This window comes from Callorhinus ursinus, unplaced genomic scaffold, assembly GCF_003265705.2.
Source record: "Callorhinus ursinus isolate GAN/ISIS: 27379988/994484 unplaced genomic scaffold, GSC_fseal_2.0 scaffold28, whole genome shotgun sequence".
NCBI classification, from domain to species: Eukaryota; Metazoa; Chordata; class Mammalia; order Carnivora; family Otariidae; genus Callorhinus; species Callorhinus ursinus.
Genome location: NW_027397090.1, coordinates 21,460,842 through 21,478,681, shown reverse-complemented (window position 1 = coordinate 21,478,681; position 17,840 = coordinate 21,460,842). Strand labels below are relative to the sequence as shown.

Below are 17,840 nucleotides of genomic sequence, written 5' to 3'. Positions count from 1 at the left end.
GACAAATTTATGGGACCTATTGGTACAAATACTAGAATTAAGTTCCTTCCCAGGATGAGGCACCTGGCAATCTCCCCAAGTCTACGTCTCTAGGGTATCCCCTAGAAATAGGAGTGAAAATGCCAGACAAGCCTTTACAGGGACTGGAGCCCAGTTTTACATACTCTCATTACATGACTGGATGAAGACAAAAAAGGGTGTTCATGCTCTCGCCTAGTCACCTGTTAAGAGTCAAAGGCAAATCTCCTCTGGAAGAAAGTATCATCCAAACCATCTCAGTTTCTCTACAATTTTTAATATATAGTGTCTGGTAGTTGATTTAAAATCATCAGGTATAGGAGAAGACAAGCATCACTAAAATCTGAAAGAACCAATGGAAAAAGGTTAATGGGGTTATTTCTAGACAAAGCAAAGGAAGATTATGAAGCAGAAGCATACTTTGCATAGATAGTAGCAAGAAATTTCACAAAATGTGAAGAAAGAAAAACCCCACTAAGTTACAGATTTAAAAAACACTACAAACCACAAATACATAGAAAATCACACCTAGGAATATCACTGTGCAATTGTTGGCAGCCTAAGACATGAATTTTGAAGGAACTAGAGAAAAGGGAAAAAAGCACATTACCTTCAAAGGTAATTCCATTGAAAGCTTATTTTCCAACAAAACAGTGAAACACAAACTTTAACAAAATATATTCAAAATACTAATAGAAAATAACCGTCAACTTAGAATCTTATATTCAGTAAAAATATCTTTCAAAAATGAAGGTAAAATAAAGAAATTTTCCAAGAAACAAAAACAAAATTTGTCACTAGCAAGCACACACTAAAAGAAATGCTAAAGGGTCTTCTTCAGTCAGGATAAAAATGATTCTAGAGTGCAACTTAAAAGAAAAGAAGGAAGAAAAAAACGGTAAGTATGAGGATTAATCTAGATGAATACTGACTCTGAGACAATAAAGACTGACCACATCAACTACTTACAAAATCCAAAGGCATAATATTAATAACACGTAAGTCAACAGGGAAATAAAGGAGCTACTTTTGTAGCTTCTCACCTTGTCCAGAGTGGTGTGGATACTAATTTAAATCAGCCTTCAATAAGTGAAGTGTACACACAGTATTAACATCTGATGCAGTAAATTTTAAGGCAAAAAAAGCATCAGTAGCAATAAAAATGGACATTTCATAATGATTAAATTTCAATTAACCAGGAAGAGTGTAACGATTCTAAATGTGAATGTATGTAAAAACAAAGACTCAAAATATATAAAACACAAAAGGGTTGATCTAAAGGAGAGACAAATTCACAAATATTCCGGACGATAAAACACTTCTTTTAGAATTTGATGGAATAAGTCTGAGAGAACAGAAAAGGTTTGAAAACACAGTAATATTAATTTGTAGAGACTGGGAGGAGAAAGGAAGAGTACTCTTCCAATGTGCAACTCTGGTTTTAAGACAAACTCAAATGCAAACAGTAGTGTCCAGTGGTAACCTAGCATGTGATGACTATGCAGAGAATGTACTAACAAAATTGGAAGAAGAGAATTCTAGGTTTTGAAATCCATTTTCTTAATTGTTCCCCTTTCCCAAACAGAAATCAGTAAAAAATACAGATTTCTGTGGATGAGGCTAAGAGTTCAAAGTGCTCACCTCTATATCTGACCTGAGACTAAGTCCTGTGGTTTCAGGGCCAGTTCTAAGGTGATAGTAAGTAGTCTGTAGGGCTGCTGCTTACCTCACTGGTCACTGTGGGTATGGATACAAGCTGGGAAAACTTTATGCATCCTAGGTGTGAGTTATCTGGGCCATGGCAGGGAATTAATAAAAAAAGGGAACATATTGGTTAACTAAAGAGGCCTGTGAATATTCAAGTAAGCTTGTGGTTCTGATTTGCCATTCTCAAAATCAAATAAAAAAATGTTTATCCAAATTTCCACATACTGATACTGTAAACAATAAATAAATGACTTCCTGAATGGGGGAAAAAAAAGAATCCTTTTTTTGTGTCTTTAATAATGTCAATTTTCACAAAAACTTTTGGCTTCTCTTCATTATAGACCTGAATTGTCCATACTTTTGCTTTCATTTCAGCATCCTTAAACAATTAAAAATTTTCTTAGCACTCTACTCATTAAGAAATTCCTTTGGTCAATATCAAATACAGCCCTGAATTTATATAGCTGTTTATCCATAACATGAAACAAGATTGCCAAGTTCTCTCCTTGCATATTTACTATTATTTGCAGGGGTTTAACAATCCCAGTATTTGTCCAGTAATTAAGCATGGCCATCACACATTGCTTAAACACTTTCTTCAAAGTGTCTCCCCCACACATGAAACGACATCAGCTCTGTGATCCAGACATTCACACTTCCGACCAGAGGTAAGGTGGCTTTGATTACCTCCTGCTTCTTAGTCAAGCTGTAGCCTCTCACTACTTTGTATCTCCACACCATGATTGTGGCACTGGGCACCCTACTTCCTCAGAATCTGATTTCTGATGTATACTGAGCTGTGGTCTCCAGTTTAAGGCTTTCCTAAAGTCACTGCCTTTATAGGGTTTCTGTTTAGCATGAATTTTCTGGTGTTTAATAAGATTTGATCTGATGGTGAAGGCTTTTCCACACTCAGCACATATAAATGGTTTCTCCCCTGTGTGAATTCGATGATGTTCATGGAGTTGTGACTTCTTAATGAAGGCCTTCCCACAGTCACCGCATTCATAGGGTTTCTCTCCAGTATGAATTCTCCGATGCCGATTTAAATGTGATTTCTGGATGAAGGACTTCCCACATTCTGTACAAATATAGGGTTTCTCTCCTGTATGAATTCTCTGATGCATAATTAGTGTTGATTTTCTTGCAAAGGCTTTCCCACATTCACTGCACTCATAGTGTCTCTCTCCAGTATGAGATTGCTGATGTATATGGAGGCCTGACTTCCGAGTAAAGGCTTTTCCACAGTCACTACATTTATAGGGTTTCTCCCCAGTATGAATTTTCTGGTGTGTAAAGAGATTCGATCTGTCAGTGAAGGCCTTTCCACACTCAGCACATCTATAGGGCTTCTCTCCTGTGTGAATTTGCTGATGTACATGGAGTTGTGACTTCTTTGTGAAGGATTTCCCACAGTCACTGCATTCGTAAGGTTTCTCTCCAGTATGAATTCTCTCGTGGGAAATAAAATGTGATTTGTGGAAGAAGGCCTTCCCACATTCAGGACAAACATAGGGTTTTTCTCCTCTATGAATTCTCTGATGCATACTTAGAGTTGACTTTTGGATGAAGGCTTTCCCGCACTCACTGCACTCATGACGTCTCTCTCCAGTATGGCATTTCTGGTGTATCCTGAGCCGTGACTTCCAGGTGAATGACTTTCCACAGTCACTGCATTTATAGGGTTTCTCTCCGGTATGAATTTTTTGGTGTTTAATGAGATTTGACCTGTCAGTAAAGGCCTTTGCACATTCGGCACATATATAAGGTCTCTCTCCAGTATGAATTTTCTGGTGTATGATGAGATTTGTCTTGTGAGTGAAGACCTTCCCACATTCTGTACATATGAAGGGATTCTCCCCTGTGTGAATTCGCTGATGCACATGGAGTTGTGACTTCTTTATAAAGGACTTTCCACAGTCACTGCATTCGTAAGGTTTCTCTCCAGTATGAATTCTCTCATGTGTGATAAAATGGGACTTCCGGATAAAGGCTTTCCCACATTCGGTACATACATAGGGTTTTTCTCCTGTATGAATTTTCTGATGCATACTTAAAGTTGACTTCCTTGTGAAGGCTTTTCCACATTCAGTACATTCAAAGTGTTTCTCTCCAGTATGGATTTTTTTATGTACACTGAGGTTTGAATTCTGAGAGACATTTTTCCCACACTCACTATATTCATAGGGTTTTTCTCCAATATGAATTCCTTGGCATCTGAACAGATCTGACTTCTGGATAAAGGCTTTTCCATATTCATTGCATTTACAGTGATTCTCCTCAGTGTGAGTTTTCTCATGATTTGACTTGAGGGACAAGTCCTTCTCATATTCAGTGCGTGTACAGGGTTTCCCTCCTATAGAAGCCTTCTGAGGTACAGGAAGTTGGGGCTTCTGAGTGAAGACTACCTCACATTTGCTGCATTCATGCTGTTTCTCTTCAGCACAAATACTTTGATGTGCAAAGAGGTGTGGCTTCTGGGTGAAAATTTTTACATAATCAGAAAATAAATTGAGATTCTCCTCAGTATGAATTTTTTGATGTTGAATGAGAGCTTGCTTATGACTCAGAAGTTTCTTACACTGGTTATATTCACAAGCATTCGTTTCTGTATGAGGATTCATATGAGTGAAAATATTACCATATCCAATAATCTTATCAGGATTTCCTCTTGCATTGTTTCTATAATCACATAAGCTTACAATAGGTTTCAAACTCCTTCCAAATGATTCATAGTTCTGGAGTCTTTTTCTTGCAGGAACAAGGTATGTGTTTACATGATCAATTTTCCCATTGTCCTTATATTCACAGTCTCTCTCATTAAATAGTGGTCCCTTGTTGATAAAGTGAACTTGTGTTACACCTGTGTTCTGGTTTTCCTCACATCTCCCTGTCTGTTTATCATCTTGCCACAAATCTTCTAAAATGGAATATGGGTCATCTCCTGAAAAGAGATTAATTCTCTCAAACTGGACTGAAACTTCTTCAGACATTCCCTGCTGTGAAGTTTCAAAACCAATATCCCCATCTAAAAAAGAAGGAAAAAATAAAACACACAAAGAAGTTAAGAGAACATAGAAGGGATAATACATACAGTTGATTTAGGGTGAATAGAGAGAACTGAGAGGCTTTCTATAAATATAACAAATATGTATAAAAATATATGAGTAGTAATAGATGTATATATAATGGATAGCAATAAAACAAATATTTGTGTTCCATTTACTAAATAATAAGCAGTAGCATTTAGATGTGCCAGGCATTGTTCTAAGTTCTATAACTAACTCATTTAATCATCACAACCCACTGCTCTTGGTATCAGTATTGTCTCTATTTTACAGATGAGGAAACTCAGCCACAGAAGAGTCAGGTATTTGGGGCGCCTGGGTGGCTCAGTTGTTAAGCGTCTGCCTTTGGCTCAGGTCATGATCCCAGAATCCTGGGATCGAGCCCCACATCGGGCTCCCTGCTCGGCGGGAAGCCTGCTTCTCCCTCTCCCATTCCTGCTGCTTATGTTCCCTCTCTCGCTGTCTCTCTCTCTCTCTGTCAAATAAATAAATAAAATCTTAAAAAAAAAAAAAAAAGAAGAGACAGTCAAATGTTTGGTAATTGAAGAGGAGATTCAAAGTGAAGCCACATCAGCTCTATGTGTGTAGCAGAACTACCTAGTAAGCTGTCAGAGGAACAAAGGACAAACTGTGTGGCTTAAAAGAAGTATTTGAGTCTATATCCTTGTTACCCTTATTATTCTTGTTAATCCTTCATCCACTAATCTACTTTCTCTTTCCCTATTAATCACTCTGCCCTAAATGCCAATGTATTTATGTAGAGTAAAACTATTTTTTTAAAGATTTATTTGAGAGAGAGAGAAAGAGAGAGCACACACATGAGCAGGGGTGGAGGGAGGAACAGAAAGGGAGGGAGAGGGACAAGTAGACTCCATGCTGAGCACAGAGCCTGGAGTGGGACTCAATTTCATGATGCCAGATCATGACCTGAGCTGAAATCAAGAGTCAGACGCTTAACCAACTGAACCACCCAGGTGCCCCTAGAGTAAAACTACTGTAGCTTCATTCATTCTGACTTAGCCAAGTGGCAAAAAATGTCTATGATTCAATTCTTTATTCTTGTTTGGAGTGCAGAGATATATGCACTCAACAGGAAGCATATAACAGGAGAAAGGAGCAGCTGTCTGAAGCAGGGCCTGAGAGCCTTCCATCAGAACCTCTCCTCTCCCTTCAGCAGTATGAAGCTTGTAGCCAAGTTCAGCCTCATTTATGGTGAGATGAAGCCAAATAATTCATTTCTTACCAAATAGGAGTAAAAATTATGTTGTGTGACAAAGTCCATGTCTTAAGGATGTAGGCATGTCTCCACAACCCTCTTCTCTTTCCATTGACTGTATTCCAGACTAGTGGCATCCAGTTCTGTGGCTGGTAGTGCCCTAGGCACAGGTTGGAAAACTATGGCCCTCAGACTAAATCCAGGCCTCCACCCAAAAGCTAGAAATGGATTTTACATTTCTGAATGGTCAAAAAAAAAAAAAAATCAGAAGAATAATTATATGACACGTGAAAAACATATGAAATTCAAATTTCTGTGTGCATAAAGTTTTTATTGGAACAGAGATACACTCATTCATTGATGTAGTACCTCTAGCTCCTTGGGGCTAAAACAGCAAAATTGAGTAGTAATGACAGCAATCATATGGCTCACAAAGCCTAAAATAATGACTTCTGGGCCTTTACAGAAAATGTTTGCCAACCTCTGCTCTCGGGGATGGCCGTGCCAATGACTTGGGAACTGTCATGTGATGCAGGGTCAATGTTTATGTTCTCTGAGTCACTGTTTCTTGGGTTCTCTTAGTGACAGGAGCTTGCTTTCCCCAATATACCATTCTTGCCCAGAATAAGATCATTAATATTCCAAATTCTGGAAGAGCATATAATACATAGTAGATTCTCAGTAAATATTTACATAAAAATAGATACCATTACCTTATTTTACTAGAGTTCTTGAATACAGACACAGTCTAACCTCATATCCATTTCATTCTGCCTCCAGGGCCTTGTCATGCTCCCAGACATATTCTTTAGGTGCTATGTTACATTTTTACTCACACACATTAACAGCTTTTATTAATCCTGAGACCATCTAATACTTGATTCCTAAACATGGATTTTGACATTTTGCAATCTTTCACTTTCTTTAGCTTACAAACCCATTGTTCATCTGACAACATTTATATTACTACCAACACTGTTCAGTGTAAAAATCTGCTCCTGTGCTAAAAAGTTTATTTATATGCAATTCCTGTCTCCACTGACTCAATTGCTCACTCAGTAAAATACAGGGTCATAATTTCAGGCCAATAAAATTTCTATATGCAAGCTATCTTTCCACTACTCACTAAAGTCTCTTTTATTACTAAATCCAAACATATACAGTTGACCCTTGAACAACACAGGTTTGCACTGCATGCGTCCACTTATATGTGGATTTTTTTCAATAAACACAGTATGGTACTGTAAATTTATTTTCCATATGATTTCCTTAATGACATTTTCTATTCTCTAGCTTAGTCATAAGAATACTGCATGTAATGTGTCTAACATACATAATATGTGTTAAATGACTGTTTATGTTCTTGATAAGGCTTCCGGTCAACAGCAGGCTGTTAGTAGTTAGGTTTTGGGATAGTCAAAGTTATACGTGGATTCATGATTGCATGAGGGGTTGGCACCCCCGCATCGTCCATGGGTCAACTATATTCTTTTCCCCATTCAACTTTTTTTTCTGATCCTCTGTTCCTTTCAAAATTCATTGTTCTTTCACAGATCATCTAGGGGTCTCTTTTTTCTTTAACTTAAAATAATAACAAAGACCAGATATTCTGAGCCACTCATATTCAATTGGCACAGATGTGCACCGTAAGCAATGCTTAATGCACAAAGACTGACATTTTAAACATTTCATGCAGTTCTTTTCCCTTTCCAATTACAATTATTGGCCCTCTGAGTTGCTCCTAGGAGAAAAAACTTTTTTAATACCTCTGAAAAAGAAAAATAACCTCCTCTGCCTATCACATAAACTCAAGAATTTAATTTTGCTAAATATTATCTACAGAAACATTAATTAAAAAAACAGGGGCAGAAGACTCAGTTATCACATAATTTAATGTAGTTTTGTCTGAGTTTCTGTGGACTGTTGAATTAGAAGAGGAAAAAGCCATGTGTGCTTATGCATATAATGGTCAGGTCCACTCAAGAGGTAAGTGAAACCTAAACACAAAGAGTAAGTATATGAATAAGCAGACAGATCCCAAAATAATTAAACGGTCAGATGTAGGGGAATCATTAAAAAACATTAAAATGAAGTAAACATAATTATGGATACTAAACAGAGACAATGTGAACTGCAAATATGAGGCATATTCTTTCTTTGGTCTACAAACCGAGTGAGAAGAACAATTTTTCACGTGTTAGATAATAGGCAGTACCTTTAGTTTTGCTCCATATAGCTATAAACATGGTGTTTTAAGCAATGTAATCTATTAGTAGCACCTAAGATATATTAGTTAAAACAAAACAAAACAAAAAAGCGGGGGGAGGGATTAGCACATCCAAATAGGGTTAGAATAACCTAAAGGCATGAGAAAATATAGACAGTTATTGAATAAAAACACTGGAAAGTAAGAAGAGGAGGGCATCTAAATGGTATTTTCTAGAAGACAAAAGTTATTAGAAAGGACAGAAAGAATTACTTGAAAAGATGAGTCACAGGGAAAGTCAAAAACCACAATAGAACATGACAAAATTTTGAAAGGGGAGCCATCTGCTCTTACATGCTGCACTGTCCCAGCTCTTCCTTCACACAACTGGCCACCTGATGGGCCCTTATATGCAAAAGGTATCAGTCACTACCCTGAGTAGTTTATACAACAGCCAAAGCCTGCTTGAGACACACAACTAACAGGGACAGCATAAAATTCGTTTCCCTGAGCCAAGCCTAATATTGGTCACAACTTATGCAGGAATCTGAGACACACATCCGTCCCTAAATGCCAATTTTAACTTTCAACTTGAGTTGGTTACATATATGACAGAGGCTTACAGGACTCAGCAAATGTAGCATAAAGCAGTGCAGCTCAAAGTATGTAGTTGCCAGCAGGCAGGAGAGCCTGATAGCAAGAGAAGAAAAAGACCCCTGTGGTGGTAGGGATCATCTAGATATCCTGCTAACTGAACCAACTGTTAAGTCGTCTGTAGAGGAAGAACGGACCCCTACCCCAAATTTGGTTCAGACTGTCAAGAGTCACACCAATAAGGTATGAAAAAGTTCATTACTCAGCAATGAAACTTTCAACAGAGAGCTCCGAAGCAGGTTCAAAGTGGCTTGAGAGAGCAAGAAAAGGAGATGGATTATTTTTCTTTATGGTGGTTGGGCAGTGGGGCCAGGCTAACTGCTCCTGTGCAGCTTCCCACGAGCACCATGGGAGAGAGCACCTGGGCTTTCTTATCAGTTCGCCCAGATGTGGGACTGACTAAGCTGAGGCTTAGAGGGTGTCAAACATCAAAAATGAAGTCAGATGTGACACCTAAAGCACAAGCCACAAAACCAAAATCAACAAGTGGAACTATATAAAACTAAAAAGCTTCTGCAAGAGTAAAAGAAACAAACAACAAAATGAAAGGAAAACATATGGAACGGAGGAAGTTATTTACAGACCATGTATCTGATAAAAAGTTAATATCTAAAATATAGATTAAAAAAACCTCATATAACTAAAGAGCAAAAAACCAAATAACCCAATTAAAAAATGGGCAAAGGACAAAAATTCTCTATCTAGCAAGGCTATCATTCAGAATAGAAGGAGAAATAAAGAGTTTCCTAGACAAACAAACACTGAAGGAGTTCGTGACCACTAAGCCAGCCCTGCAAGAAATTTTAAAGGGGACTCCGAGTAGAAAGAAGAGACCAAAAGTGACAAAGACCAGAAAGGAACAGAGAAAATCTCCAGAAATAACAACAAAACAAGTAATAAAATGGCACTACATATCTATCAATAATCACTCTGAATGTAAATGGACTAAATGCTCCAACCAGAAGACACAGGGTGTCAGAATGGATAAAAACAAAAACAAAAACAAAAAACAAGACCCATCCATATGTTGCCTACAAGAGACTCATTTTAGACCTAAAGACACCTGCAGATTGAAAGTGAGGGGATAGATAACCATTTATCATGTGAATGGATGTCAAAAGAAAGCCAGACTAGTGGTACTTGTATCAGAAAAACTAGATTTTTAAACCAAAGACTAGGGGGGCGCCTGGTTGGCTCAGTTGTTAAGCGTCTGCCTTCAGCTCAGGTCATGATCCCAGGGTCCTGGGATCAAGCCCCACATCGGGCTCCCTGCTCCACGGGAAGCCTGCTTCTCCCTCTCCCACTCCCCCTGCTTGTGTTCCCTCTCTTGCTGTGGCTCTCTCTGTCAAATAAATAAAATCTTAAAAAAAAAAAAAAGAACATTTCATCCTAAAGCAGCAAAATACATTCTTTTCAAGTATATATGGGACATTCTCCAGAACAGATAACATATTAGGTCTCAAAGCAGACCACAAGTACAAACACTGAGATCATACCATGCGTATTTTCAGACCACAACGCTATGAAAGTTGAAGTCAACCACAAGAAAAAAATTGAAAAAACCACAAATATGTGGAGGTTAAACAACATGCTACTAAACAATGAATGTGTCAACCAGAAAATCAAAGAAGAAAATTTTTTTCCCCGTTGGGGGAGTTTATTTCCCGGTCAGAAAAGGAGAAGCAGGGTCAGGCTCCTGAACATTCTAGGCCCAGGCTTAACAGGGGAGGCAAGGGCAGGGGAGGCACAGGGAGAGCTCCGACTGTGCCCCCCTTGGTCCGACAGTTGTCCTGGCTGGGTCCGGGGGGGGGGCTGCTGGGGATGGTGGCACCAGGCCAGGGGGACCAGAGGACGGCACATATGTTGGCAATAAATACTGACAGGTCAGGCACACAACGTGCCGGCAGGCCCAGGTGGAACAAGTAAGGCTTGGCCGCTGGCTTTGTCCCCCGAGGGCTGTCTGCTGGGGCCGTGGGCTCCGGCACTGCCCACTGGGACAAAAAAGGCAGAGGCGTGAGGACACCTGGCCTCCCAGATGGGAATGGAGGCACCTTATCATCAAAAAGGAATGGAAGGACTGAGTCCTGACCCGGGAGACTGGCAGGCCTTTGGATAGACAGATAGACCTGTCTGACGTGCCCCACCCCTACCACCCCCACCCCATCCCAACCCCTTACCAAAGTGCTGACCCGTCTGGCTCCCTGGGCGACCCTATCCATCCCTTCTGGTCCCACCCCACAGGCCCCAGCCTCCTCGGTGGTCTCGCCTAGCTGCTTCTGCCCCTGCTGGGGAGGGGTAGAAAGGGGAGGGAGCCTCCAGGCCAGGCTTCCACCTCCCCTTCCATACCCCTTTGGGTTCCCCCACCCATCCTAACCCAACCTGAGGCCCTGGCTTTTCCGAGGGAATCTCATGGGGTGCTCAGGTCCCTGTGGGCCTTTGCAGTTGGCCTGAATCCTGTTCTTTCTCTTCTTCTGGGGTGGGGGTGGGGTGGGGTGCATGATTCTAGGCCTCTTGGGGGCCAGCCACCCTCTTGCTTTCACCTGTCCCTGGTCAGTTCATCCATCACTGTCAGAAACTGGCCAACCATGATGCCTTAACATGTGGAATGTGTGCTGTGGGCGCCATCACTAACCTCTAACCCCCCCATGTCTGCATAAGCATGTGCCCCCCTGGGCCCTGCCCCATCCGCAGTCCCCGTGGCCCTGGGGAGGTGTATGGGGTGTGCTGCTATTGCTCCCCTGCCCACCAGGGTCTGGCCAGCCCCCTCCCCCAGCCAGGGCTGTGCAGACGGCTCCAGGGGCTGGGGCAAAGCCAAATTGTCAAAGAAGAAATTTAAAAATACATGGAAACAAATGAAAATGAAAACATAACAGACCAAAACCTTTGGGATGCAGCAAAAGCAGTCCTAAAAGGGAAGTATATAGAATACAGGATTCATAGTCCTTTCAGAGGGGAGGGGGGTGGGAGGATGGGGTAGATGCGTGATGGGTATTAAGGAGGGCACGTGTTGTGATGAGCACTGGGTGTTGTATGCAACTACTGAGTCACTGAACACTACATCAAAAACTAATGATGTACTATACAGTGGCTAACTGAACATTAAAAAAATAAACTAACAAACAAATAAATAAAATGAACAACACACACGCACAAACAGAATACATGACTACCTCAAGAAGCAAGAAAAATCTCAAATAAACAGAGTACCCTTACACCTAAAGAAGTCAGAAAAAGAACAAACAAAGCCTAAAGCCAGCAGAAGAAGGGAGATAATAAAGATCAGAGCAGAATTAAATGATGTAGAAACTACAAAAATAGAACAGATCAATGAAACCAAGAGCTGGTTCTCCAATAGCATGGAAATACAATTTTAAGAGAGTATCATGAAAAACTATATGCCAACAAATTGGACAACCTGGAAGAAATGGATAAATTCCTAGACACATATAAACTACAAAAACTGAAACAGGAAGAAATAGAAAATTTGAACAGACTGATAACCAGGAAAGAAATTGAATCAGTAGTCAAAAATCTCCTGACAAGAAAAGTCCAGAACCAGGTAGCTTCACAGCTGAATTCTACCATTTAAAGAAGAGTTAATACCTATTCTTCCCAAACTATTCCAAAAAATAGAAAAGGAAGGAAAACTTCCAAATTCATTCTATGAGGCCAGTATTACCCTGATACCAAAACCAAAGACTCCATTAAGAAGAGAACTATAGGCCAATATCCCTGATGAACATGGACGCAAAAATTCTCAATAAAACCATTCATGATAAAAACCCTCAACAAAGTAGGGATAAAGGGAACATACCTCAACATAATAAAGGCTATATATGAAGAACCCACAGCTAATAGCATCCTCAATGGGGAACAACCGAGAGATTTTCCTCTATGGTCAGGAACAAGACAGGGATGACCACTCTCACCACTGTTATTTAACATAGCACTGGAAGTCCTAGCCACAGCAATCAGACAACAAAAAGAAATAAAAGGCATCCATATTGGCAAGGAAGAAGTCAAACTTTCACAATTTGTAGATGACATGATACTCTATATAGAAAACCTAAAAGACTCCACCCAAAATTGCTAGAACTGGTACATGCATTTAGTAAAGTCACAGGATACAAAATCAACATTCAGAAAACTGTTGCATTTCTATACACCCATAATGAAGCAGCAGAAAGAGAATCAAGGAATCGATCCCATTTATAATTATACCCCAAATAATAAGATACCTAGGAATAAACCTAACCAAAGAGGTAGAAGATCTGTACTCTGAAAACTATAAAATGCTGATGAAAAAATTGAAGATGACACCAAGAAATGGAAAGACATTCCATGATCATGGACTGGAAAAACAAATACTGTTAAATGTCTATACTACCCAAAGCAATCTAGACATTTAATGCAATCCCTATCAAAATACCAACAGCATTTTTCACAGAGCTAGAACAATCCTAAAATTTGTATGAAACTACAAAAGACCCTGAATAGCCAAAGCAATCTTGAAAAAGAAAAGCAAAGCTAAAAGTCATCACAATTCTGGACTTCAAGTAATATTACAAAGCTGTAGTGATCAAGACAGTATTGTACTGGCACAGAAACAGACACAGATCAACGGAACAGAACAGAAAACCCAGGAATGAACCCACAAATATATGGTCAATTAATCTTTGACAAAGCAGAAAAGAATATCCAATGGAAAAAAGTCTCTTCAACAAATGGGGTTGGGAAAACTGGACAGCAACATGCAAAAGAATGAAACTGGACCACTTACTTATACCATACATAAAAATAAATTAAAAACGGATTAAAGAGCTAAATGTGAGACAGGAAACCATCAAAATCCTACCTCTCTGACATAGGCCATAACAATTTCTTACTAGATAAGTTTCTTGAGGCAAGGGAAACAAAAGCAAAATAAACTATTGAGACTTAATCAAAATAAAAAGCTTCTGCACAGTGTAGGAAACAATCAACAAAACTAAAAGGGAACCTATGGAATGGGAGAAGATATTTACAATTGACATAACTGATAAAGGGTTAGTATCCAAAATATATAAAGAACTTATAAAACTTAACACCCAAAAACCAAATAATCCAGTGGGGAAAAAAAGGGGCAGAAGACATGAATAGACATTTTTCCAAAGAAGAATTATAGATGGCTAAAAGACACATGAAAAGATGCTCAACATCACTCATTATCAGGGAAATACAAATCAAACCTACAATGAGATATCATACCTCACACCAGTCAGAATAGCTAAAATCAACAACACAAGGAAGGGCAGGTGTTGGGGAGGATGTGGAGAAAGGGTAACCCTGTTACATTGTTGGTGGGAATGCAAAGTGGTGTAGCCATTGTGGAAAACAGTATGGAGGTTCCTCAAAATGGTGAAAATGAAACTACCTTATGATCCAGCAATTACACTACTAGGTATTTACCCAAAGGATACAAAAATTGTCAACAACAGCCAAAGTATGGAAAAAGCCCAAATGTCCATCGACTGATGAATGGATAAAGAAGAAAAGAAGAGGGGGGAAGCAAGATGGCGGAGGAGCAGGAGACCTGGATTTCCTCTGGTCTCAGGAAGTCAGCTGAATAGGGATCAAACCATTCTGAACACCTACGAACTCAACAGGAGACCGAACAGGAGAGTAGCAACAACTCTCTGAACAGAGAAGCGACCACTTACTGGAAGGTAGGACGTGCGGAGAAGTGAATCCGAGGCGATATTTGGGAGGATAGACGGTGGGGGAGGGGCCTCCGTCGGCCGCTTCTGGCAAGTGCTAGAGCCGCGGAGCACAAAATCGGACCTTTTAGAAGTCGGCTCCGCTGAGGGACGTCGCTGCAGTGGCTAAGCGGGGAGTGGAATCCTCCCGGGACAGTGTGGTCTCAGGACCCTTGGGGTCACAGAAAGACCGGGGGAGCCTGAGTGCGCCAGAGCTCCCAGGGATCGGAGCGGGAAAGCCGGCTGCAGAGACGGAGCCGAGGCGCAGGCTCTCAGCTCGGGGTGGCCATAAACTGTGATCCGCGGCCCAGTCGGGCCACTGCTCCTGCATCAGGGACCCAACAGTCGGCAGATCCGGGGAGACTCCCCTTCCTTCCCGGGGAGGAGCGGCGCGGGAGCGCACCGCAGGGATCTGCTGGGTTTGGAGACTCCACACGGGGTCGGGTGCCAGAGATAGCAACTTTCGGTCACAGGCCGGGTGAGCACGGAGAGCGGCCGGAGACTGGGGACAAGGGAGTGACTCCTTTTCTCTGTGGGGCGCACTGAGGAGCGGGGTCCCGAGTTCTCAGCTCCTCCGGGTGGAGATCGGGAGGCCATTTTTGCCCTGGTCCTCCAAGGCTGTACCGAGAGCTTGCAGGGAACAAAAGCTCCTGAGATCAAACCCGAGCAGCTTGCTTAGCCCGGACCGGAAAGGGCGAGGCAATTCAGCCTCTGGCAAAGACATTTGGGAACCACAGCAACAGGCCCCTCCCCCAGAAGATCAGCCCGAACAGCCAGCAAGCCAAGACCAAGTTTACCGATCAAGGAGAACGGGAGAACTCCAGCGCTAGGGGAATACTGCACATAGAATTCATGGCTTTTTTTTACCATGATTTATTAGTGCATCAAAGTTAATTTTTGTTAACTGTTTTTTTTTCTTTTTCCCTTTTTCAACCAACATCTTATCAATCTTTTTAAAAAAAAAATTTTTTTTATTTTTCATTTTTAGAGTCATATTTTATCCCTTCATAGTAGTTACCCTTATTTTTGGCATATATATGTAAGTTGTTTTCTCTCTAAAATTTTGAGATACAGTCTCTTCTAACAGATCAAAATATACCCTAAATCACTAGTGTATGGCTCTGTTCTAGTCTCCTGCCTGATCACATTCTCTCCCTTTTTTCTTTTTTTTTTTTAAATCTTCTTTCTTTTTTCAAACAACTTCTTATCTTATCAAGTCCTTTTATAAAATCTTTTATAATTTTCATCTTTACAGTCATCTTCTATCCCTTCATTGTATCAACCCTTATTTTGTATATATATGTCTTTCTTCCTTTAAAATTTTAGGAGGCACTTTTTTCTAACAGACCAAAATACGCCCAAAATCTACTGTGTGGCACTGATCTATGCACTAGCCTGATCATATTTGATCACATTCTGCTTTTTTTGTATTGTTCTGTTTTTGTTTTTATCTTTTTTTCTTTTTTTTTTTTTTTCTCTTTCGTTTTTCTTTCTTTCCCTTTCTTTTCCCCTGGTTTCAGGTCTTTTCTGATTTGTATGCAGTATATTTGCTGGGGACGTTGTAAACCTGTTAGCATTTTGTTCTCTCATTCATCTATTCTCCTCTGGACAAAATGACAAGACGAAAAAAATCACCTCAGCAAAAAGAACAAGAGGTAGTACCGTCAGCCAGGGACCTACTCAATACGGACATTAGTACGATGTTGGACCTAGAGTTCAGAATCATGACTTTAAAGATACTAGCTGGGCTTGAAAAAAGCGTGGAAGTTATTAGAGAAACCCTTTCTGGAGAAATAAAAGAACTAAAATCTAACCAAGTCGAAATCAAAAAGGCTATTGATGAGGTGCAATCAAAAATGGGGGCACTAACTGCTAGGATAAATGAGGCAGAAGAGAGAATCAGTGATATAGAAGACCAAATGATGGAAAATAAAGAGGCTGAGAAAAAGAGGGCGAAACAACTACAGGATCACGAGGGCAGAATTCGAGAGATAAGTGATACGATAAGACGAAACAACATTAGAATAATTGGGATCCCAGAAGAAGAAAGAGAGAGAGGGGCAGAAGGTATATTGGAGCAAATAATAGCAGAGAACTTCCCTAATGTGAGGAAGGAAACAGGCATCAAAATCCAGGAGGCACAGAGAACCCCTCTCAAAATCAATAAAAATAGGTCAACACCCCGACATCTAATAGTAAAACTTACGAGTCTCAGAGACAAAGAGAAAATCCTGAAAGCAGCTCGGGAGCAGAGATCTGTAACCTACAATGGTAAAAATATTAGATTGGCAACAGACCTATCCACAGAGACCTGGCAGAACAGAAAGGACTGGCAAGATATCTTCAGAGCACTAAACGAGAAAAATATGCAGCCAAGAATACTATATCCAGCTAGGCTGTCATTGAAAATAGAAGGAGAGGTAAAAAGCTTCCAGAACAAACAAAAACTAAAGGAATTTGCAAACATGAAACCAGCCCTCCAATAATATTGAAAGAGGTCCTCTAAGCAAAGAGAAAGCCTAAAAGCAGCAAAGATCAGAAAGGAACACAGACAACATACAGTAACAGTCACCTTACAGGCAATACAATGGCACTAAATTCATACCTTTCAATAGTTACCCTGAATGTAAATGGCTCAATGCCCCAATCAAAAGACACAGGCTATCAGGCTATCAGATTGGATTAAAAAACAAGACCCATCCATATGCTGTCTGCAAGAGACTCATTTTAGACCCAAAGACACCCCCAGATTGAAAGTGAGGGGGTGGAAAACCATTTACCATGCTAATGGACACCAAAAGAAAGCTGGGGTGGCAATCCTTGTATCAGACAAACTAGATTTTAAAACAAAGACTGTAATAAGAGATGAGGAAGGACACTATATCCTACTTAAAGGGTCTATCCAACAAGAAGATCTAACAATTGTAAATATCTATGCCCCGAACATGGGAGCAGCCAATTATATAAGGCAATTAATAACAAAAGCAAAGAAACACATTGACAACAATACAATAATAGTGGGGGACTTTAACACCCCCCTGACTGAAATGGACAGATCCTCTAAGCAAAAGATCAACAAGGAAATAAAGACTTTAAATGACACACTGGACCAAATGGACTTCACAGACATATTCAGAACATTCCATCCCAAAGCAATGGAATACACATTCTTCTCTAGTGCCCATGGAACATTCTCCAGAATTGATCACATCCTAGGTCACAAATCAGGTCTCAAC

At 40.3% G+C, this 17,840-nt stretch overlaps 1 protein-coding gene across 12 annotated transcripts in view; it reads right to left on the bottom strand.

The window, feature by feature from the left end:
- Nucleotides 1-367: 367 nt before the first annotated feature.
- Nucleotides 368-17,840, bottom strand: part of ZNF484 (zinc finger protein 484) — a 46,606-nt gene continuing 29,133 nt past the window's right edge. For 11 of the 12 annotated variants that reach the window (XM_025891740.2, XM_025891799.2, XM_073878262.1 and 8 more), the window contains one exon: nt 368-4,753. In XM_025891740.2, coding sequence (XP_025747525.1) covers nt 2,445-4,753 — 2,309 coding nt within the window. In that variant the 3' untranslated portion in view covers nt 368-2,444. The remainder of the gene's footprint in view (nt 4,754-17,840) is intronic. The other variant, XM_073878259.1, reaches the window with a different exon arrangement.